The sequence below is a fragment of the Equus quagga genome, chromosome 12, assembly GCF_021613505.1.
Source record: "Equus quagga isolate Etosha38 chromosome 12, UCLA_HA_Equagga_1.0, whole genome shotgun sequence".
Classification (NCBI taxonomy): domain Eukaryota; kingdom Metazoa; phylum Chordata; class Mammalia; order Perissodactyla; family Equidae; genus Equus; species Equus quagga.
In genome coordinates, this window is record NC_060278.1 from 56,325,332 (window position 1) to 56,349,460 (window position 24,129).

Sequence of the window (24,129 nt, forward strand, 5' to 3'; positions counted from 1 at the left end):
AATACAGGTAAATAAACTTTCCCACATCCTGGGCTCTCACTTCCTTGAATTCACTGAAGAAATTGTTTTTCACCTTATCCCAGCCCCTCACTTCCACAGTCACTTTTTAGACCTTGTTATAACCAAGAACAGCAACACTGCATTTATTCATTTCAGGCATTCACCCTCTGACTGCCACTATTTCCGTCTTTTCAGGTCACTCTCATTTATTTCCTAGCTCCAGCTAAGGTTTTACTCTACTGGAACTTCAATTCTATTTCTGATACCCACTTTTCATAGTTTCCCTCACTCCCTTGATGTTCTGTCTTCTCTTCCTACCCATCTTAAACTCCATGTTTAAGCCTTATCATTTTCTTGCTTATACTCTTGGCTCCCTTGACCCATTTTTGCGCCATTGTGTTCTCTTGGCAGTCAGTTCCTTGTTTTTACTTCTGCTAATAGCCTTTTCTTCCACCAGTCCTTAGTCATTCACTCTCATGGTCATACCCTAGATTTTATCATTACTGTTTAGTACACATAAGCTCTATTTCTGGCATCTCATTCTCTGATGCTTGCCTTCACCTCTTCTCTTTCCAGCTCCCTCCATCTTCATTGCCACTGGAATTATAATCTGCCAATCTACCACATTTTCAGTCTCCTTTAACCAACAGAGGTCTTTCGTTTTCTAAATTAAGTTCCATAATCCATCACTATATTTACTCTTCTACATATATTCCTGATTGTCTTGCCCTTTGCACTTCCTGGTGCATCCTTCATCAGTTCTCAGACCATCTCTTTGCACCCTTTTGCAGAAAAACTTGTTGAGAGTTGTCTAGACCTAATGTCTCTACTTTATCTTCCACCGTTCTGTCGTAACCCCCTCCCCGACCTGGCATTCTCCACTACCACTCCATTGAAAGAGCTCTTTCAAAATAAACAATGGTCACTGTTTCGTGAAATTCAATTGCCAGTTCTCAATTCTCATGTTATTTGACCTATTAGCAGCCTTAGACATGGCTGATGGCTCTATTCTCTTGATTCATTTGGGTTCCAGGACACCACACTCATGTGATTTTCCTGCTACCTTGCCAGTAGCTCCTTCTTGGGCTCTTTTGCTGGTTTTTTCTCATCTCCCTGATAGTTAATGTTGATATGCTGCAGAATTCAGTCCTTTGTCTTTATCCCTTTTCTGTCCATATTCATTTCCTTGGTGATGCCATTCAGTCGCATGGCTTTAAATATAATACATAATCTCAGGAAGCCAAAATTTACTTTTTTCAGTATACACATCTCTCCTGAACTCTAGACTCTTATATCTAGCTTCCTATTTTACATCTTCCACTCAATGTCTAACAGACATTTGAAATGCAGTGTGCCCCAACTAAACTCTTTATCTCCCTTGACCCCACCGAGCCTGCACTCCCCACCCCAAGTCTTCCCCATCTCAATGGACAGCCATTCTCTTTTCCCTGTCGTTTAAACAAAAAACTTTGGAGTTCTTGGCACTTCTGTTTTCCTCATAGTCCACTTCCAATTCTTCAGTGTATCCTGGTTACTCTACCTTCAAACTATATCCAGAATTTTCTCCTTCTTACCACTTGCACTTGAAAATACTCTGTTCCTTGGCCCAAACCCTCCATCCTCAATAGCAGCCAAAGTGATGGTATTAAAACATAGGTCAGTGTAGGTGAGGTAATGCCATTGTTCTGCTTAAAACTTTGCCTTGATTCCTGTTCACTCCAAGTAGGAGTCATAATGCTGACATTGACTTTAAACGCCAACATGATCTAGCCTCTTTTTACCCCTTCCACTTCATCTTCTATACTCTTACCATAGCTCACTGTCGTGAGCCTCTTTTCTGTTCCTGGAGCACAGCACTCAGGTCCCACTTCGGGCTTTTGTACTAAATGCTATTTCTGTATGATCTCTTCCTCCAGATGTCCACAGGGCTCATCCCCTCATTTTATTCAAGTATTTTTTCAAATGTCACCTTTTTAATGAGGCCTACTAACCACCTCATTTAAAAATCCGGTCCTTTCAGGATTCAGAGACCCTTCTACTAGCTCTGTTTTCCTCTCTCTTTTTTTAATTACTTATCATCCTCTAATATAATAATTTACTTATTTTTCACATATATTGTTTATTGCCAGTCTTCCTCATGATAGAATGTAAGCTCCATGAGCTAAGCATCTTTTTCTGTTTGTTCACTAATTTATTACAAATACTTATAAGAGTTCCCGGTGCAAATTAAGTACTCAATAAGTAATTGTTGAAGATACAAAAAAAAAGAGTAGTGCTACTATAGAAGAAAAATAATATGTCAATGACAAGCAGGGTTACCTAACAAAGTCCAGGCAGGACCATGGAATATGTCTGAGAGGGATATTGAGACTGGCATACAAAGGATTAGAAGTAATTGCATAGGCAAATTAGTTCAGAGAACTAGAGAATTAGTCAGAGAAAATTTAATGTGTTATGGTCCATTAGTAAAGATTTAAAGGAATTTAGCATGATTGGAATTTAGGAGAGCAGTTGAAAGAAAGTTAAGATGTAGGACTAGAAATGTAAGAAGGAATTTTTTTTAAAAATAAGTAAAGTCATTATGAAATTTATCCTCTAAACTAGGATACTCCTGAGATTCAAAAGGGATGCTCTTAATAATTAGACCAGGACAGTGTAAACTGAAACCAGGACACTGAAACTGTCCTGGGAAAACTAGGATGGCCTCAGGCAGACAAGAAATTTTGGTCCTCCAATGATAAGCCATGTTACATTATCGAATTTGAACTTTTTCCAAATGGGTAATAGGAAGAAATTCAATAACTTATGCAAAAAATAACATTATCCAAATTATCTAAAAATTATTACTCGCATTGCAGGGTGGAGAGGAACGTGGAGTAGTAAGACTGGAGGCATGGAGAGAAGATTAGGAGGTTGATCCTGCACTTGAGGGAAATGATGCTGGAGGCTCAGAGTATGACAACACTGATAGCGGAGATAGAATTGAATGACTTTAGGGGCTACTTAGTGATCAGATTTAAAAGAATTTGGTTGAGGCAGTAGAGGAGAGGGACGTTGAAAAGTCAGAACTGTGATATTGTGAATTGGAGGATAATGATGTCATCTGGTTTTTAGCAAAAAAATGGAGATGGAAATGGTTTGAAATGAGGGTAGAAAGATTAGTTCAATGTGAATATGCTGTGTTGGTTTTCCTGTAAGACACCCAGCTAGAAATAACCAGTGGATAGTTGAATACATTGCTGTGAAGAGAAGTTTAAGTCAATGATTTAGGTAAGGGAATCATCAGTTTAGGAAGGACAAATGAATCCACGAGAGCAGACTCAACTATTCCGGGAAAATGAATGTACAAGATGCAGAGAAAAACCAGTGGAGCGCTTCAAGAAGGACATGGTCAATTTTGTCATATGCTGTGAAGAAGTCCACTGGATTTAGTGACACAGAGGAAAGTGTGGCCTTGCCAGCCTAGTTTCAGGAATATAACGAATGCAGATTTCAGGTTGAACTGGCTAGAGACAGGAGGGGACAATAAGATTTCAAGCCAGCAACTGAAGACGATGCTTGAGGAATTTATCTAAGAGGTCATCACATGAGATCCAGAGGGGTGTGTGTATGTGTGTGTGTGTGTAGAGATATGAAGAGGGAGAGACAAAGGAGAGAGAGAGGAAGGAATAAGCCAGTTATTTTGAAAAAAAAAACCAAGTTAGGTAATGAGGTTGAATTAAAGCAGAGTGATGTCCCTGAGGAGGAAAAAGCGATGGGTCCGTTGCATACATGAAGACATTAATATTAAAATATTAAAAGTTAAAATAAAGGACACATTTTCCTTGTGACAGAAACTAAATGTTTATAGGTTAGCAGGGGGTTTGGTGGCAAAATTTAAAGGACATTCTTATTTGTCTGGATCTTTTTTTTTTCTTTTACTTCTGTGTAATTGAAGCCAAGCTCGATGGTGAGAACAAGACAGAGGATGGAAGGAAAGTTTTAACAAAAATGGAGAACATTTGAAATAGCGTCTGTTGATAACTGGATAGAGAACTTACAAAAAAAATACAGAAGTGTCAGGTGCTTCTATTCTAATCAGAAATATGAAATAATTGTTGGCAGTTTTGAATTAGTCTAATTTCCTACCAGCGTAAAGCTTAGGAATTTTGTTCTATAAACTTAGTTACACCAAGTTTGCAATATACACAAGTATGTTTTACATTGGACTTAGAAAATTTAACAAAAATTGAAGTATATTTATTGTTCTTTTTTGTAAAGAAAGAAACTAATGGTATTTTCAAATTTATTTATACTTACCCATGCTGGCAATTATGCTATGTACAGGTAATCTAGAAGGGCCATGATAAAATGACCTTGAGACATTGCTTTTTTTCTGCTGGTCTTGGTTTTTAAATGCTGAATTCTCTTCTTTGGTAATATTAATATAAAAACATATATCTGTAGCATTCATAATGTATCGAGGACCTGGATTCAGCAAAATATTTTTATTTTCTTCCCTCCTAACACCAATCAAGCAGACACCAAACCTTAATTTAAAAAAGAAAATAAAAGAGTTTAAGAATTGTAATTCTGCAAAGGTCTTGGTTTTTTTTTTTTTTTTGAAGTTTGCATATGTAAGAAAATTAGTAAACTATTATAAGGCAGACAGAAATTAAAACCTCAAACCAGAGCATTTCAAAGCTTGAAGGGATCCTAAAAGTTCAAGACTCTCATTTTTAAAGGAAAAGAAACTACGTCCTTAGTGTGTTGTGAAATCAGTTTAGTTGAATATAATGCATAAATATGTGTATATATATATTTTTTAATGAAGAAGAATAGAATAAAAGATAATAGAAACATCAGAGTGCATATCATATAGTAAGGGTAATAATTTTTTGTAAATTTTTTTGTGTGTGTACTGGGTCTTACCATAAAATGTCTATCTTACTTTGGTCAAAAAATGTAAACCAGCATTTCCTACTTTACTCTAAAAGTTTGAAAGCCATTGGCTGAAAGGAGAGGAAGAAACTTAAGCAAGGTCACGTGAGAAAGAATCAGGGTCCTTCAGTTTCTTTTTGTTCTGTTTCTACCATATTTGATTTACTTGGAATTTTAGAAAAAGAAAATTTTTAAATAGTCTTGAATAGGTATGCAGGTTAATTAGGAGAAATAACAATCAGTGAATGAAACAGGTGTTACTTAAAAATTTCTCATATAACTTTTTCAGGTTATGCTCCAAACACAAAATGTCCTGAATATCTTTATTTTGATATGTCTTATAGCATTACAAATAAATCAAGCTTAAAAATATATTTTAAACATCAAAAGTGTATGTATAGATAGAATCATATCGAGAATTACAGTGAAATACATTAGATACCAGATTAGTGAAATATACTAGATTTATTACAAATCCTAAAAATATATTACATTAATATAGTAAAATATTGATAATATATGATTTCCATGATAGGCACACATTTTTATTTCTTAAGTAAAAAATTTTACTCAAAAAGAAAAAGAAAAAATAATATTCCATGTTTGAATTGGAAGGTATTATCATTTGTTTTTTAACTTATTTCTCTGGCCAAAGTGAGTTTTTAAAAATATCTAGTTTTTATAAATGTTATTACTTTGTTGAAATTTTTAATCAACACTTTAAAATTTAGATCTACAAAGAAGTTTCATTTTCATGCATTTGTGAATTCTTAATGGATTGAAATATGTTTCAAGATAATTTAAAAGTTACTAAAGTCTCTATTCCTATGAAATTATACTTTACACCTGACTTTAGAGACCATTCAGAAGGCCAGAGTTCTAATGTCTCATTAATTAAGTGAAAAATTTCAGAATACTTGCAACTCATGAGCACCAACATGGGTTGTATTTAGAAAACTGTATTTAAAAGATATGATTGATTTATATTTTAATTCCAGTCTGGAAGCAGAAACATACTTTTTGTGTGCATGGAAAGAGGCATATGTAAAACTTTTTCCTTCATATTCAGCAAAAAATGTACTTTCTTCCAAAACAATGTGGTACACTTCATTCCCAGAGCATCTACCATACATCTTCTGCCACTGTTCTGGCGACTGCTGGCCTTCTCTGCAACAAAAACACACACACATACACACACACAAAGAGAAAAACACAGTGAATGTGGTTAGGAAAACAATTGTTGTCAAACATAATCTGGCGTTTCCCAAATGTAAGAACTGGCAAGCACAGCTGAAAGAAGTATCTTGTGGTGCTCTAAACGGTATTATTTACAAATACTTAGAGTTACCACCAAATTTTTGAAACACAATGTAAAAGTTTGAAAGTTGGCAGATTCCCAGAAAGCAGGAGTATTTCACAACCCAGTCAACGAAGGCATTTATCCTGACCATGAAGTAATGAGATATAGCATTTGGTTTTTAGTCCCTGTCTATGCAGATCCTGTCATGCACATCGTATATATAATACTTGTTTTATAGTCTCAATAATATGGCCCACTTCATCTCATTTACAATACCTACTTGGACTTGTAGGTAATTGATTTTGCTTTTCATTTAAAATTATAAATGTACGTATGTCAACTCATCAATTTGATTTCATAGAAAGTATACTAATAATTTCTGTCCATATTATAGCATTAGCTTTCTTCCAATGGTGTGGCAGGTAAGAAAAGATACTTCTTCATGATAAAATTAAGGATCTCCAAAAGAGATCCCTAGAAGCATTTTTGAAAAGAAGATAAGTTTATCACAGAAAGTGCAGCTTCTTTTTTCTGGAAGGTTCTGCTCAGTGGCCTTGGAAATATATTAAAAAATTCAACCTATGAAAACTTTATTGTGAATATACAATAGTTCTTTTTCCCACTTTGTACAATAAATTCCATTTACTTTTGCTGAATAAAGCTTATGAACCTTGCAAGTACAAGGAATGCACATTCAGGAAGAAAAGCAATAAATATATAAAAGTTAAAATACTTAATCTTTGCAGATTCTGAAAGGATAAAGGCAGATAACAAGTCATATCTACCATATTTAGAGTTTAAAAAGCTGTTATAGACTCTGAGTTTTGTTTAAAGGATTATTAGGAAGATCATACATTTACCAACATTTTCAAAGTGTCAATAAGCTTTAAAAAAATTGTACATTTTCCAGGTATGTTTCACGTGTACTTCATTCTTTCTTAAGTACGTGTAAGAGTAAAGATCCTGAGCTTTGGAGTCTCATTGCCTGATCTGCATCCTAACTCTGCAATCTTGGGTGAGTTATTTAACTTTTCATTGATTCTCTACTTTTGTGAAAAACACCATCCAGCTCATTGGGTTGGCTAAAATGAGGTAATACAAATAAATCACTTAGCAACTGTTGGGATCACAGAAACCACTCAGTAAACGTTAGCTTCCATTATTATCATCTTGCTGTTATACCTTCCTCATTGCTAAATTTTGGAGCCACTTTCAACATGTCTAGTCAACCTATTAAACAATAATACTCTTAAATCCTTTACCTTTTCTTCTTTACTGTTAATATATTTTTGGAAATGGAAACATAAAATAAAATGAAACACTTTTGACTACAGACTGTATATGGCCTTGCCTAACTACTACTTCCTAAGAATGATTGTTCCTGGTGGAGAAAACATTTCCTTTGGCAAACAAAAATAAAATTATGCTTGTTATGTAGCACATTTGCTACTTGGCGAGATGGTGCTTGGCAAAGATAGAATCCACTTAAAGGACTGGAAATGCAAGAGAAGGTGCTGGTAATTCAGCAGGATTTGTTTAAGATCCAAAAGGCAGCATGGGGTCAGACAATTGTCATACAAGTGTACTAAAAGCTATTCTAGAGGATCATAAATCTAATTCCAGGGGCCGAAAGGGGAATATAATGTGGTAACTTGGAAGGGAACAGAAAAGAAGAGGGTCAGACAAGGACAGTCTGCATGAATGTCCTTAGATCGTTTGCTTGTTATCATGCTGTTTTATATACTGGCACCTTTCACCTCAGAGGACATCTTTTCTTTAGAATTTCTTTAAAAAGCTCTAATAGGTAACGGAGAATCTCTAAGTTCAGCTAATTGTAAAGATACAAATTTTTCTTCTTTCAGCTCATGTCAATTGCTTGAGAAATGTTGGAAATTAGTAATTCCATCTAATACTAATGGCTATGTCCAGTTCTCACTTATCAATTCCCACACAAAATAAATATTGAGCAGCTGGGAAGTGCTAGGAAAAGTTCTAGATTCAAAGGTTATAGCAGTTAGCAAAAAGGGCAAAAATGCTTTATTTTTGGTTTATTTTTTTCAGGAAGATTGTCCCTGAGCTAACACCTGTGTCCCTCTTCCTCCATTTCATATGTAGGATGCCTGCCACAGCATTGCTTGATAAGAGGTGTGTAGATCTGTGCCTGGGATCCGAGCCAGTGAACCTCGGGGCTACCAAAGCAAAGCATGAAGACTTAACCACTACACCACCGGGCAGGCCCCTAAAAATGCTTTCTTTTTTGGATCCTCTAGTGGAGGAAGACTGACAAACAATAGAAATAAGCAAATTAGGTTATATGTTAGAAGTGATAAGTATTGGGGAGAAAAATAAAGCGGAGAGGGAAATAATTTTTAGGGGTGGGTTGGAATGTAAATGGTATGGCTGAGAAGATGACATCTGAGAACCAATCTTGAAGAAGGTGGGAGAGGTAACCATATGGGTACCCGGGAGGAGAGCGTTATGTGCACAAGTAGCAACCAGAATTTTCCTGAGGCAGAGGAAGGTCTGGTATGGCTAAGGAAATGCAAGGAGGCTCATTCTGCTGGAGTTGAGGGAGGTGGAGAAATGAGACCAGAGAGGTAACTGGGCAGGAAGACGGTCCCGTGGGGATTTATAAAGTTTTACAATGACTTGGACCTTTACTTGGGATCATTTGGCAGCCACTGAAAGATTTCTAAGATGGGTGCAAAAGATTTTGACTTATATTTTACAAAAATATCTCAGGTCCTTGTGCTGAGAAGAGATTGAAGAAGGAGCAATGACCAGTGAGGAGGGTACTGCCATAATCCAGCTAGAAGGTGAAGCTTTGGACCAGGTTAGACTCTCGGTGTGTGATGAAAGTGGACCTGAAAGGATTTGCTGACAGAAGAGAAAAATAAAAATAAAAACCTTAAGTACTCATGTCTATCAGAAACATGGAAATTAATTAATTAGATAAAAAACATCCATACAGATAACATTGAAAAGGCAAGTACTAGTGCTTGTAAAATATTATGAAGAAATCTCAAATACAAAATGTTAAATGGAAGAAGTGAGTGGCTCCATATTCAGCAGCATAGTTAACTGGGTCCTGGGAAAGAAGAGACATCAATCAGAGATATATGTAGGCTTCACAAACATTTGGAATGTCTATTTTTTAAATTTGGAATGCTAGGTACCTGGATGTTCATGATAATATTCTTGTAAATTTTGAAAGTCTGAAATATTTCTAATAAATGAAAAATAAAATGCATCATAAAAGAGGAAAGAAATACAGAACTGGTAGTGAGGATATAAACCTTTTATTTATATATTTTTCCTTGCTACCTTTCAAGGCAGCCTTACAAGCCACATTACAGAAGCCCCTCTCTGCTTATCAATTTTGAGACTAACATTTTGTTCAGGCAGAACGTAGTCATTTTTCCCTCTTTCAATGATAAAGATATCAAATTTAGGGGCTGGCCCCGTGGCCGAGTGGTTAAGTTCGTGCGCTCCGCTGCAGGCAGCCCAGTGTTTCGTTGGTTCGAATCCTGGGCGCGGACATGGCACTGCTCATCAAACTACGCTGAGGCAGCGTCCCACATGCCACAACTAGAAGGATCCACAACTAAAATATGCAACTATGTACTGGGAGGCTTTGGGGGAAAAAGGAAAAAATAAAATCTTTAAAATAATAAAAAAAAGAAAAAAGATATCAAATTTAATTTTTTTCTAAACAGTTTTCCAGTTATTCAAATTATTGAATAATCCATTTATTTTTGCCCACTGATCGAAAATAATTTCTTTGTCAAACCCTGAATTCCTAATTAAATGTGCCTCTATTTGGACTTTCTATTCTGTCAAATTGATTTGCCTCTATCCATTCACTAACAACATGCTATTTTAATTATCATAGCTATAAAATATTTTAAAATATGTAAGAATAATCCCCTCTCATTATTATTCTCCTTCAGATTTTCTTGCTATTCTGGTTTCTTCATTTTTCCATATGAACTTAAAATCCGCTTGGCTGCTTCAAAAATAATCCTGTTGATATGGTTATTGGGGTGGCCTTGAATTAAGAAATTTGGGTGAAATTGACATCTTTAAGCTATTGACATATTATACCTTCATTTGTATGTCTATTACTTATTTATTTCCACCACAGCCTCTCACACATTGTCAATCCTTGACAGAATGTAAGCACCAAAACCTCTGCAGCCCATTATCTATCTTGTTCTCTGTGGGATCTTTAGGAACTAGAACATTTTATAGGATGCAGTAAATGTTCAAAAAATATTTGTCTAATTACAGAATTTAATCCTCCTGGTAATCTGTAAGATATATGCTAATATTATGCCATTGCAAGGACAAATAAATTGAGGATCAATGGTTTCAAGTATTTGCCAACATGAGGAGATAAAAGAATTCACCCTAGACAGTCTGGCTACAAACGCTATACTTTATGCAGCAGCTTCAGTTCTGAGTAACTCCCATGTTCAGCGTGAATGTTTCTTCAGGCTACTAGGAATTTAAGAGCCAAATTTTCTTGTTACTTTTATAAATAATCTATAGTAATCAAAACAGTATGGTGTTGGCATAAAAAGAGAGATATTAGATCAATGGAATAGAATAGAGAGCCCAGAAATAGGCCCATGCATATTTGGTCAATTAATTCATGACAAAGAAGTCAAGAATATACAATGGGGAAAGGACAGCCTCTTCAATAAATGGTGCTGGGAAAACTAGATATCCACATGCAAAAGAATGAATCTGGATCACTATCTTACACCATACACAGAAATCGACTCAAAATGGATTAAAGACTTGAATGTAGGACCTGAAACCCATAAAACTCCCAGAAGAAAACATAGGTGATAAGCTCCTTGTCATTGGTCTTGGCAACGATTTTTTGGATTTGACACCAAAAGCAAAAGCAATAAAAGCAAGAATAAACAAGTGGGACTAAATCAAACTAAAAAGCTTCTGTACATTAAAGGAAACTATCAACAAAATGAAAAGGCATCCTATGAAATGGAAGAAAATATTTGCAAATGATATATCTAATCAAAGGTTAACATGCAAACTATATAAAGAACTGATACAACTCAAAAGAAGAAAACAAAAACAATCCAATTAAAAAATGAGCAGAAGATATGAATATATATTTTTCCAAAGAAACATATAGATGTTCAACATGTACATGAAAAGGTGCTCAACATCACTAATCATCAGGAAAATGCAAATGAAAGCCACAATGAGATATCACCTCACACCTCTTAGGATGGCTATCACCAAAAAGACAAATAACAAGTTCTGGTGAAGAAGGCTTGTGGGACTCTGAAGAACTGTGGAGAAAAGAGGACGCTTGTGAACTGCTGGCTGGAAAGTAAACTGATGCAGCCACTATGGAAACAGTATGGAGGTTCCTCAAAAAATTAAAAACAGAACCACCATATGATCCAGGAATCCCACTTCTGGGTATTTATTTGAAGAAATCAAAACACCAATTTGAAAAGATATCTGCACCCCCATGCTCATTGCAGCGTTATTTACAACAGCCAAGATGTGGAACCAACTTAAGTGTCCACAAATGAATGGATAAAGAAAATGTGTCATATATGCACAATGGAATATTATGTAGTCATAAAAAAGAAGGAAGTCTTGGCATTTGTGACAACATAGATGGACCTTGAAAGCATTCTGCTAAGTAAAATAAGTCAGACAGAGAATGAAAATACTGTATGATCTCACTTATATGTGAAACAAAAACAACAACAACAACAAAACTGAACTCATAGATACAAAGAACAGACTGGTGGTTGCCGGAGGTGGGGGTGGAGGATGGATGAAATGGGTGAAGGTAGTCAAAAGGTACAAACTTCCAGTTATAAAATAAATAAGTCCTGGAGATTTAATGTACAGTACGATGACTACAGTTAATAATACAGTATTAAATATTTAATTGGTAAGAAAGTAAATTTTAAAAGTTCTCTTCACAAGAAAAAAAAGTTTTGACTATGTGTGGTGACGGATGTGAACTAGTCTTAGTGCAGTGATCGCTGCTCGATATCTACACGTGTTGAATCAATATGTTGCACACTTGAAAGCAATATAACGTTATATGTCAATTATATCTCAAAAAAAGAATACAGGGTATTTTATGGTCTGTAGATCTGTAAAAACAAACAAAAAAACATGCTTTGTCTTCAACTTACCATTCTACACAAATTTTTTCTTTGTTTTATCTTACTCTACGTATCCAGGCAGAATTAATTCAAGATTGTTTTTGAATGGCAGCAAAATAATCACATAAATAAATAGATAATATATTTCTAAACTTGTTATACAAGAGAATTCTTCAATTCTACCATCTAAGTGGCTCTTGAACTCACCACATAGCCCTTTCTCCGTCATCAATCTTAGTCTTCAAGAAGTCCTAACTCTTCTTTTTGCCTTGTTGCCTCCAGATTGCCCCTGACAAGTCCATTTATGGTGTTGTCATAAGAGTGAATTTCAAAATCTCAAATCACTTCATGTCGCTCTCCTGTTGAAAATGTTTAAAGGGTTTCCTCCTTCCACTTAAAAATGTGAACTTTCTTGTCATCATTACAAAACTCTCCTGACCTACGCCACGCCCGTCTTTCAAATTCCATCTATTCCTTTAGTCTGCTTTCTCATGTACGCTGCAGCCATGAGCGCTCTTTAATTCCCCTTGAACAAGAAACTCTCTCCTATATCAAGGCCTTTTCACAATGCTCTTCCTTCCTCCTTTGCCCTACTCATTCTTTGACCCACAGTTTAGTCATTCCTTCCTGAGCTTTGCAATGTTGTTCTTTCATAATATCATAACACCAAATTTTAGTAATTAATCCTCAGTCTTACTTCCCTGTGAAATAAGCTCCATGAGAAAAGGGATCATGCCTTGTTTACTGCTGCATCTCCAAGACCTGACATCGCTTCTGACACAGAGTAAGTGCTTAATAAATGTTTTGTTAAACAAACAAAGAGTTCTCTACAATGTTCTTCATGCTCAATTAGTAAATGTTCTGCTTTTCTAATTACATAATTCCTTTATCCTTCACCAGAATCATTTTTTAGATCTAACCAATTACTTTCTCTATGATGAATTTGCAATTAGAATTAGAAAAAAATATCACTGCATTCCATAATTCCATAATCATTAATAGACATGAGTTTAACCTCAGCAACAGGAAAACACAAAAGATATTAGGGATGAAAAGCACAGAATGGAAAGCTTCGTCAAAATTATGAAAAGCCATTTAATGAAGATTTAAGATGTGTTTATACTAATCAAATGAACATTTAGGGAAAATAAATGTCTTGTGCACTTATTGTTAACCTCACAAAACACTCCAACCTGTAAAACAGTACAGTCTGACATCTCTTTCACACCCTTTTGAGGCTGCTCTACCATATTGACTGAAAATTGAACAGTAATAAATCCTTCCTGGACAGTTTTATGTCCACCTTTATTTTCAAAATAATTGCCAGCTACAGCTGTTTGTAAAAGCATTAGTCGAAAAGAAAGAAAACAAGAATAGGAATATGAAAATGAAATATTCTATCAAGAAAGTAAATGGAGTCCAGAGTAAAGTACATACTTAATACTTGAAGGAATCTCTTTGAGATGTCTATTTCCCCTGAATAAATCTGGAATTCACGCAGCCAATACTAAAGTCATGAGAGCCTTAGAAAAACTTCAATGGGGCAGCCTAGGAGGAAAATAAACTTATGTCTGCTATTCTCTGCATTTTGAACAGCTTAGCGAGAAAAATATTTGAAAAAAACAATAAAAGTGTAAGGAAAGATGATAGAGAACTGTTTAGGAGAAAGGGAAAAAAAGTCTAGTGAAGTAAATACATTACAAACTCCATGTCAAAGGCTTCAAGACCTGTAGCCTTCAGCCATGCTCTGTCAAATCCCCCATTGTCATCCCATAACAATGACTTGCACGGATTCCATTTCTTTCACGTCATGTTCAGTTATTGAAAAGCCTAGTCCCATCCAATTTGAAACTTCTATCTTACCAGCTCAGGCTTATTCCCCCCTGGAATGCTGTGCCCTTTGAATTCTAACTGGTCATCAGTGACTTCCATGAAGGCGTCTTGTAGAGACATGTGAAAATGCTTTGTGGGGCATGAGAGGTAGGACTCTGTAGACGTCAAAGGTGAGCAAGAAACTGTCTTCCACTCTCCCCTTCTTATTTCCCAGTGGTACACCCTGGAGCTTCTAGATCCTTGAGTTTCCTCACCTTGTGGCCAACACCCTTGGATGGGGTACTAGAAAGACAGCTCAAATCTTTTTAAGTTATCAGCTGTGCCACAAGAAACCCATGCAGGAGAGGGAAGGCTGTTTGCTAGTTCTACCATGTCTCTCTAATTTCTTTTTCCTCATGTTCAAATAGTCACAGAAAACTACATAAGCAGATGTCTAACTGGGGAATGAGATGCTCGCGCCCAGTTCCTGCAGGCACCCCTGTTCTCCATGAGCGATGGGGAATTCTTTTGGACTTCATCTCATGTGGCTGGGGGTAGGTACAGAAGCAGTGTGCTCCTCTATGTGTCCCCTCTCTGATCTTCTCTTTCTATAGAAAGGTGGGGAGATTAGAAAATGGGATACTTGACTCTTCTTTCTCCTCAGTTTTGGGTTATAGTCACCAATCCTGGGACAACATAAAAAGTCCCTCTCAGTATAGTAAGCATTGATTTAAAAAAAAAAAAAAAAGTATGTTTGTTCTATTCTGTTTACTGTTCCCAAGTTGGAAATATTATTTGTTCCAGCTAACTTGTGGATGGTGCATAAATCAATTTTGACAACTGATTTTATTTTTCTTTCGAACACAAGTTGCACATTCCTCATGATTACAAACTTTCAAGGTAAATGGGTATTTACCGCCAGAGAGCAAATTAACTCACATACCAGTCTCCTGTGCTCCACTATGATCAACCAAGTGGCACAAAGACAGTGTGCTAAGAAGTACTTGGGTCTGCTCTCTGCAGAAATGTATTTGAATTCAGGCTTCTGAATGCAGCAAAAGAATCTCACATGCTTTTGTTTTGAACGTTTCCGCACATCAAATTTTCCCAAAGGGAGAGAAAAAGGATTTAACTGGAATTTCCTGTTCCAGAAACAATAAGCTGAAATCTTATTATATTACACACTCTGTTCCTATTTTGGGAACAGGCTGAACTACTCAGGACTCAGTAATATAGTTTGCATTAGAAAAAAAAAGAAAAAAACCCAGCAGAAAACCTTATTCTACTGACAACTTCCCATTTCTTATGACGATGTATGTTTTTGTAAAACTCACATGAATAAGTTTTAGAAAGTAAAATTTGATTTTTACCCTCATATTTTCTGTATGTATAGAAGGATGCCATCTATGGTAAACTAAAGAAGAGTGCCCAGGGTGTTATGAAGCACTGCCTTCAAGGCTGTAAAATGTGATCATCAGTGGGAATCTCCCTCTTTCACATTATATTTGTTGTTTTAAATGTCTCCACATTCTAATGATTGCATTCAGTTGTGCTGGTACAATTTGTTCTCTTCGAGTCTAAATAATGTAGTTAAATATACAATAAATGATCAGTTTCAGATTCACCAAAATTCACACAGATTGCCAAACCAGTTGCTTCTATACACTTATTTTTATGATCCAACTAAATTATTTTCCAACCAATGGGAATAAAGAGCACCTTGGCACAAGGTTTCTTTCATATAAAATCCATTCTTTGCTATGTAATAAAAGACTTTACATCCAACTAGGTGGAAATTTTTGCCTTAGGAAAAAGGATATCATTTAGATTTCTACTTGAAGAGTTTATTACAATAAAATTTCCTATTGAGGCTCCATTTTAAAGAAGATAAGAAATATATTTCTTACCTCATTATATTGACTGAAAGTAGATTTAAACAGTCTAAAACAAGTGACCCAAAGGTTTAAATCTAACTAAAATTAACAATTTTAACTCAATACTCTAGCATTTCACCAATTCAACATCAGCTTGGTTCCAGGTAGTTGTTTATATTCTTTACAGGCTACTTTTCTGCAAACACACATGAATTGCATTAATTCACAATGGTCTCAAACTTTTAGTTTATTTAAAAATTGAAATATGTAAATGGTGTTACCATCTTGCCTTTACTATCAACCTCAAGAATCTACAGTTAACACTGTAGGTCAAAGAAATTATTTTGACAAATGGTAGCCTGTGTCACTGGAAATATAATAGTAATTTATGAGATCGAGAGGGCCTGTTAGAGTTCAGAGAAGCTTCCAAAACAGGTGAGCTTACAAAAGAAACAGCTAACACACAATTTTGGACGAACATTTATTCTTGCTAGTCTGCAAATAGAACTGACACACAAGTATGATTATTTTCTCCAGAAAAGAAAAGTATTCAAGAACTCTGGGTAGAAGAAGTAAGAAAACACAAGATTAAGATGCCTAAGTCTACTAGCAAGAGACTCATGTGTTCCTACTCTTGAAGAGAATAACTTCTCCAGCTTTTATGTCATCAGACATCAAGAGGGAAACTTGAGTCCTAAGATTAAAATAGAGAGAATGATAATCGATTTTCTACCACTAGGTGGAACCAGAAAACCATTTGCCATTCTCAGGATAAGAAAAAATTGTGGTTGTAGTGGAGACAATAGAGAAATGCTATACAGCTTTCAAGCATTATTAATAGTGAGCATGAACAGTGTACATTCTTTCAAAAGGGACCTAGTTCGAGAAGAAAGAAATAGAGCTCAAACGTTAAATTTGAAAGGCTGATTGTACATAAAAGTGGCCAAACCTCACTACCCTAAAAGTTGGTTTGTCCTTCACAAACTCCAAAGTGTTTTTCTGAAGTGCTCACTGAATTCAAGAAGCTGCCTAATTACCTGACACAAAATAATCTTAAAATTCTGTAAAGACCTTTCATCTCCTTTTTAAACTGTCAGGTGAAAAAGCAAATTTGTCTGTCCTAACGAAATCGCATTCTGAGCTCTTTAACTCCGTTATTAAACAAGTCATATCCCACTGATTTTAAACTGTTCTACTTTAGCACTAATAAAAATTTATAGTTAAAATGTGCTTTTCTATCTCTCTCAGAACACAACCTGCTCGCTGAGTGAACACCCCACGTTTGGCGTCTGTTCTAGTGCTGCAAGTTCTGGTAATGCATTTATACTGCATTCCTCTGTCCCTTTAGTTTCGAACATCATAGTGAATTTTCCAGGAAAGTTATAGTCCACATAAATTAATATTTACAGATATAGGAGTTTCAGAAACTCCTATTGTTATTTACATTTTATCATTTGAGTATTTTTTGCACTCTTAAAATTATTTGTAACTAGAAAGTTTCTTTATTACCTCTCCCTGTTGTCATTTGATTTATTCTCAAGGTATGTAAACTAATCTTACCATAGCTAAAAATACTTTGTTAACAAAATAAGTCTACTAGGGGAAATTTATAAGACCTTCCAAATCTATGTATAGGCCTTGCGTACATTGTGTCCTGCCCTGTGTTGAGTATTAGTCTTTGGTAATCAGAATGTATTCATGTCTGCATTTCCAAACTCCTAACACAGTGGCTTGCACTGTATGGATGTATGTGATTGTTATTTATGGGATGAACGAATGAGTGAATGGCCAAACCATAGCAGTATGTTAACTCTATTCAGGGCTCTTTCTAGCATGTTACTTCATCCATAGCTTAAATTTAGAACACCCCCCCCCCCCACAAAAAAAATGCTTCCAAATCCTGAGCTTAATTCAAAGAGTTTTGAGGAGTATCTCTTAATAATAACATGTTATCAAATGTATTACTATATCATTGTAGGCATTATCTATTGACTGCCCTCTCTGAGGTATGAGAGAAAAGAATTATCTCACACAGATTCCCCATAGGTCTGCTCCTATAATCCTATTGCTCTTTTTAATTTCTCTTTGGAATTCCTCTTTTGGAGTTGCTCTGCAAGTCTACTGTCGACAGAGCAAGTTTAATAAAGTAAATACGCGAATCAGATCAGATGTAAAACAATGAGGAGTGTTCAGGCTTGTGGTGTGTTGGTTGTTGCATGTCCACTGAAAGGCAATTCAAAGAAAACAACTCAAAAGAAAAAATATTTACACCAGGCTGGTGGCCAAGCAAAACCTATCTGCTAGCAGAATTTGGTCCATTGTTTTTTAGGTTATAAGCTTAGATCTACCAGGTACTTTTCAAGTCTAAATAACATACTTAAAACTGTTGCACTAACGGTAGACACAGTCTCTTTATTTTTCATTTTGTAAGCTGAGGATATTAGTTACTTTCCTTCCTTCCACATCTTCTCCATACTTTGACTCCAGTGTTATTTGCTGCACAGTTATTTTAGCATTGTTGACATTGTAAATATTTGTGTTTTGTTCACTGGCTATAAGTAAGTCAATTGCTTTAGATTAAAAGTAGAGAACCTGTTGTATACATTAAACTTACACAATGTTAAATGTCAATTATATATCAATAAAACTGGAAAAAACAGAGAAACTCTGGGGTGATTACATTATTATGATTACTGCAACATAGTTCACTTAAGAATTAAGCAGACTGCTATAATTATATAACCTTCTCTGTAGTTCCCGGAGCTATTCAAGAGAGAATATTTAAAATTTTTCTCTTGGCGGTCACCTATTGTTCAGTATTATGGCATATTTTAACTTGCATTATTATAGTTTCCTCTTTATTTTCTCAGAGTTTATGATTGCCTGTTTTTTTCCCAGTTGTTAGGGAAAACAGACACAGACACTCTGTGTCCTCTGCCACATCCCATTGTACGTGCTGCTTTTAATCTAGTCTGGTCTCTTGTTGAGATTCAGTGTCTGACTTTTCACATCTTGACCATAACTTTTAGGAATCTGGTTTTAGCTAAGGTGCTCAATCAGACACATATGCAGGAGTTTGTCTGGAAGGGAGCTAAATGAAAAAACAGACCGGCAAGGGGCATCCATTTTGTTGCAGTGGGTGGCTGCAGAGGTGGTATGGTTCTAGGATGTCTAGAGGTCAAAGTTCCTTATCAGGTTAATTGTGTCGTGTGGCAGTGGGAATTGTTCACACAAGTTTAGCCTAGATAGAGGCTAACTTTCTTGCTATTTGAGTTACCCATATTCCTTAATAAATCTCTTTACAATTAAGCTAGTTAAATGGATAGTCTTGCCTGAAGTTAAGAACCCCAGTCAATACTAAGATTTTTCCCACTTTCTACAAGCTTTAGGAATTTTTTTCTTCACTATTAGCTCTTTGTAATCTGGCAATGCTATGTCCCTAGCTGTGGTTCTTTTTCATTCATTATTATTTTCAAGCAAGAGACCCTGTCAATTTAAAGCTTCAAAGTTTCCTTTTTCTGGTATAATTTCTTTCATTCCATTTTCTCTATCCTCTCTAGAACTCCCATTAAATCGAATATCCCCTCTCCTGAATTGATCTCCTGTGCTGCAAACCCTTTTTCTTATATATTCCATCTCTTTGCATCTTCATCTGAAATCCTCAAAATTTCTATGATATTATCTTTCAAAGTTTTCATTGAATTTTTTATTGAAGTGTAATTGAGATATAACATTACACTAGTTTCAGGTCTACAATATAATGATTTGATATTTGTATATATTGCAAAATGATCACCACAATAAGTCTAGTCAATATCCACTCTCACACATAGTTACAATTTTTTTTTCTTATGATGAGGACTTTTAAGATCTACTCTCTTAGTAACTTTCAAATATGCAACACAGTACTATTAACCATAGTCCCCATGCTGTACATTACATCTCCAGGACTTATTTATTTTATAACTGGAATTTTGTACCTTCTGTCCACCTTCATCCATTTTGCCCACCCTTTGCCCCCACCATGGCAATGACCAATGTGTTCTCTGTATCTATGAGCTTGGTTTTTTTGTTTTTCTTTAGATTCTACATATAAGTGAAATTATGAGATATTCAGATATTTGTCTTTCTCTGTCTGATGTATCACTTAGTATAACGCCCTGAAGGTCCATCCATGTTGTCACAAATGGTAAGATTTCATTCTTTTTCATGGCTGAATAGTACTCCATTGCATATGTAACCCACATTTTTTCTATCCATTCATCCATTGATGGATATTGAGGTTGTTTCTATATATTGGCTACTGTAAGTAATGCTGCAATGAACATAGGGGTGGGGGGGTGTTCATATTGTTTTCAATTAGTGTTTTCATTTTCTTTGGATAAATACCCAGAAGCAAAACTGCTGGATCATGTGGTAGTTCTATTTTTAATTTTTTGAGGAACTTCCATACTGTTTGTTATAGTTGCTGCACCAATTTGCATTCCCACCAATAGTGTACAAAGGTTCCTTTTTCTCCACATCCTCGCCAACACTTATTTCTTATCTTTTTGATAACAGACATTCTAACAGGTGTGAGATAATATCTCATTGTGGTTTTGATTTGTAGTTCCCTGATGATAGTGATGTTGAACATCTTTTCATGTACGGTTGGCCATTTGTATGTCTTTTTGGGAAAGATATCTATTCAGATTCTATGCTCATATTTTAATCAGATTGATTTTTTGCTATTTAGCTGTATGGGTTTATTGAGTTTTATTGAACTTTAATTTCAGCAATCACTCTGTGAATTTCAGAAGGTCTTCTTTACTTTTTATTTCTCCACCATAACTCCTGTTCCTTTTTTGTTAGGAAGATTAGCCCTGAGCTAACTACTGCCAATCCTCCTCTTTTTGCTGAGGAAGACTGGCCCGGAGCTAACATCTATGCCCATGTTCCTCTACTTTATATGTGGGACACCTACCACAGCATGGCTTTTGCCAAGCGGTGCCATGTCCACACCCGGGATCTGAACCAGTGAACCCCGGGCCGCCGAGAAGCGGAACGTGTGAACTTAACCGCTGCACCACTGGGTCGGCCCCACTTCTGTTCTTTTTGAATCTTCTTGAGAATAATAGTTACAATTATTTTAATCTATTCTGGATTTATGTATTTATTTATTAGGGGTTTTTTGTTGTTATTATTGAAGAGAAAATCAGATCCTCCAGAATCATAATTAACACAAATTTAAGATAAATATTCTTAAAATTTAAAACTCAATGAACAAAAAAAATTTCCTCAGCATTTTACTCCATTGAACAAACATTATCACCCTTCTATAATCCTTCAATATTTTCCTGAACTACCATTTATACTTCTCTACTTTTCAAAAATACATTTAAATTTCTTTTTAATGTATTTTTGTTCTTATTTACTGAAACTCCCCTTGTTTCCAAAATATATAGTTGATTCTCGTTTCAAATTTTATAGTCTTTGGACTTTTTTATAACATTTTTTACCAGTGAGTACAAGACCACCATTCTGTAGAGACCCAAAACAATTCCAGTGTGAATAGAGGTAGTTTTGTCCATCTGGCTGGAATTATGTCCCTCGTTTCATCCTGTATGCTGATATTCAGCAAATGACAAGAGCCATTTTTCAAAATTCTGAATATGAGATATACGGCTATTAAGTGGATTCCTTTGTCTGTGAACAGCATTTGTTAAGCAGCAGGTTACACCTCATGGTAATTGAGAAAGGATCGGGCCATTTAGTCTGGGACCTCCAAATGCCAGATTATAGAAGGTTGGACCCCAACCCCAAATTATCCACTAGCATATAATTCCGGCATGTTCTTCTAATTCATTTAGGAAACATCTGGTTTTTCCCAGTGGTATGTGTCTGACTAAACTTAATTGCCAGGAAACGGTACTGTGGTGGGTGGAAGATTGGTAACTGGGTCTGTATACAGCAATGCAATTAAAATTTGTCTTCTTTTTTCTAGGAAACTTGCACCCCACAGCCTCACTAGGGGTTGGAACTTTTTGCTTCTGCATCACCCGCTAAACATATTCTAGGATGGGGGTTTCACCAGAAAACACTCCTTTATCCATTTTCCATGTCCCAGAAATTCATGGCAATCTCTCAGCCCCTCCCGTTCTTTGTCATTGATGAAAGCTTATCATTTTTTATGTCTTTGTCGTCATTTCAATGGAGTCTCATGAGAGAGAGTAGATGAAGGCATGTGGTTCACAAACTACACTGAACCAGGGGCCTCAATGAATCCTCTTTACTGCACCCTTTACTTCATTTATTTAACTCATGTGCATGGAGCGTCCATGCGGTGAAAAATATTATAGGAGGTATAAGAATGAGTAAGACATATTCTCTACCTTGAATGAAATTACAGCCTACTAAGTATAAAAAAAATAAATACCTAAGAGAACCATAACACAATCTCTGGCAGAATATAATGAAATTCCATGCGAGTCCATAGAAGGGAGAAATCAGATTAAATTTGGGAGTTTAAAAATGTTCATGAGGAGACAGAATTTTTGATTGAGCAAAATCCTCTAGGAAGGCAGAAGGAATTAATTCAAGGCAGAGGGAACAGCATTAAAAAAAAAGATGTAGAAGGCAGAAACCACAAAGTATATTTAGGATCATGTTATTTGAAGAACACGATACATATCGGAGAATCATGGGCTATAAGGGTAGAAGAATAAATTGGGACTAGAACATAGAGGGTCTTAAATAAATGAAATGGATGTATTTGAATCTAATCTGATAATGAATGATGAGCTATTAAAGGCTTTCCAAGCAGAAGACTGCCAGACTAGGGCAGTATGCGTATTTCTCCAAATATGTTTAATAGAATACTGTTCTAGCTGATCTTTTAATAGGCGTGCTTAGGAAAACATTTCTGAAGTAATCAAACAGATTTTGGATACACCTAATAACATGTATTTCTGTGGAGATTTCCAGTACATGTGGACTTCTATAAAAAATAAGAGCAACTTTCAGAGGTGTATCTTTTCCCTTTCTTGGGATTATCTCCATTCAGACTTCCAGTCTTGAAGTCATTTCTTTAAAAATTTTTTTGTCATGGGAGAAATGCAGAAAGACCACCAAGAATACACAGACATTACCGTTTTCCTTAATTTCTATGGTGAAAAGGCAGGCTTCTATGGAACCAGAACTATTTGCATAGTGGAAGCAGTAACAAATTATAGATGTGTTCCAGTAAAACCTATGGTGTCCCCTACTTCCACAGATGTTATGGGTGAAGTGTAGCCCATCAAAAGTCAGACATTGAACTGGGCTGGCCCGGTGGTGCAGTGGTTAAGTTTGCACATTCTGCTTTGGCGTCCCGGGGTTCACTGGTTTCGATCCCGGGTGCGGACATGGCACCACTTGGCAAGCCATGCTGTGGTAGGCGTCCCACATATAAAGTAGAGGAAAATGGGCACGGATGTTAGCTCAGAGCCAGTCTTCCTCAGCAAAAAGAGGAGGATTGGCACAGATGTTAGCTCAAGGCTAATCTTCCTCAAAAATAACAAAAAAAAAAAGTCAGACGTTGAAGTCCTAACCCCCAGTCCCTCAGAATGTGAAAGTACTCAGAGATAGGGGCTTTTGTGGACTTCAATCCAATCTGACAGATGTTGGCCATCTGCAAGCCAGAAAACACACCTCAGGAGAAACCGAGCCTGTCAACACCTTGATCTTGGAATTCTGGCCTCCAAAACTGCGAGAAAATAAATTTCTGTTATTAACCCACCCCTTCTCTTTGTTACAGCAGCCCTAGAAAACTGATACAGCCGTCAAGAGAACCCACGGAGTCTAGAGCAGAGAGGTGTGAGGGGGCAGTTTTAGAAGAAGAGCAATTGAGATCTGTTGAGTACTTTCTGGATACAGTGAAATTAATTCCCACCTCAGAGTGGGAAAGATGGGAAGGACACCAGAAAGAAATATGAAAAGGGCTTTTCCATGGAGTCTGGAAGTCTGAGCAGCAGAATATTCCACATTCCTTCCCAGGCTGTCGTCAGCCAAAGGGCAGCCTATCCTGAGGCATAAAGCCAGC

General features: G+C 36.1%; 1 protein-coding gene across 2 annotated transcripts in view; it reads right to left on the reverse strand.

Annotated features, from left to right (window-relative positions):
* Window positions 1-24,129, reverse strand: part of KCNT2 (potassium sodium-activated channel subfamily T member 2) — a 346,988-nt gene that overhangs the window by 112,272 nt on the left and 210,587 nt on the right. For both annotated transcript variants that reach the window (XM_046679418.1, XM_046679417.1), the window contains exons 15-16: window positions 5,938-6,087; window positions 4,300-4,529 (exon numbers count right to left, since the gene is read on the reverse strand). In XM_046679418.1, coding sequence (XP_046535374.1) covers window positions 4,300-4,529; window positions 5,938-6,087 — 380 coding nt within the window. The remainder of the gene's footprint in view (window positions 1-4,299; window positions 4,530-5,937; window positions 6,088-24,129) is intronic.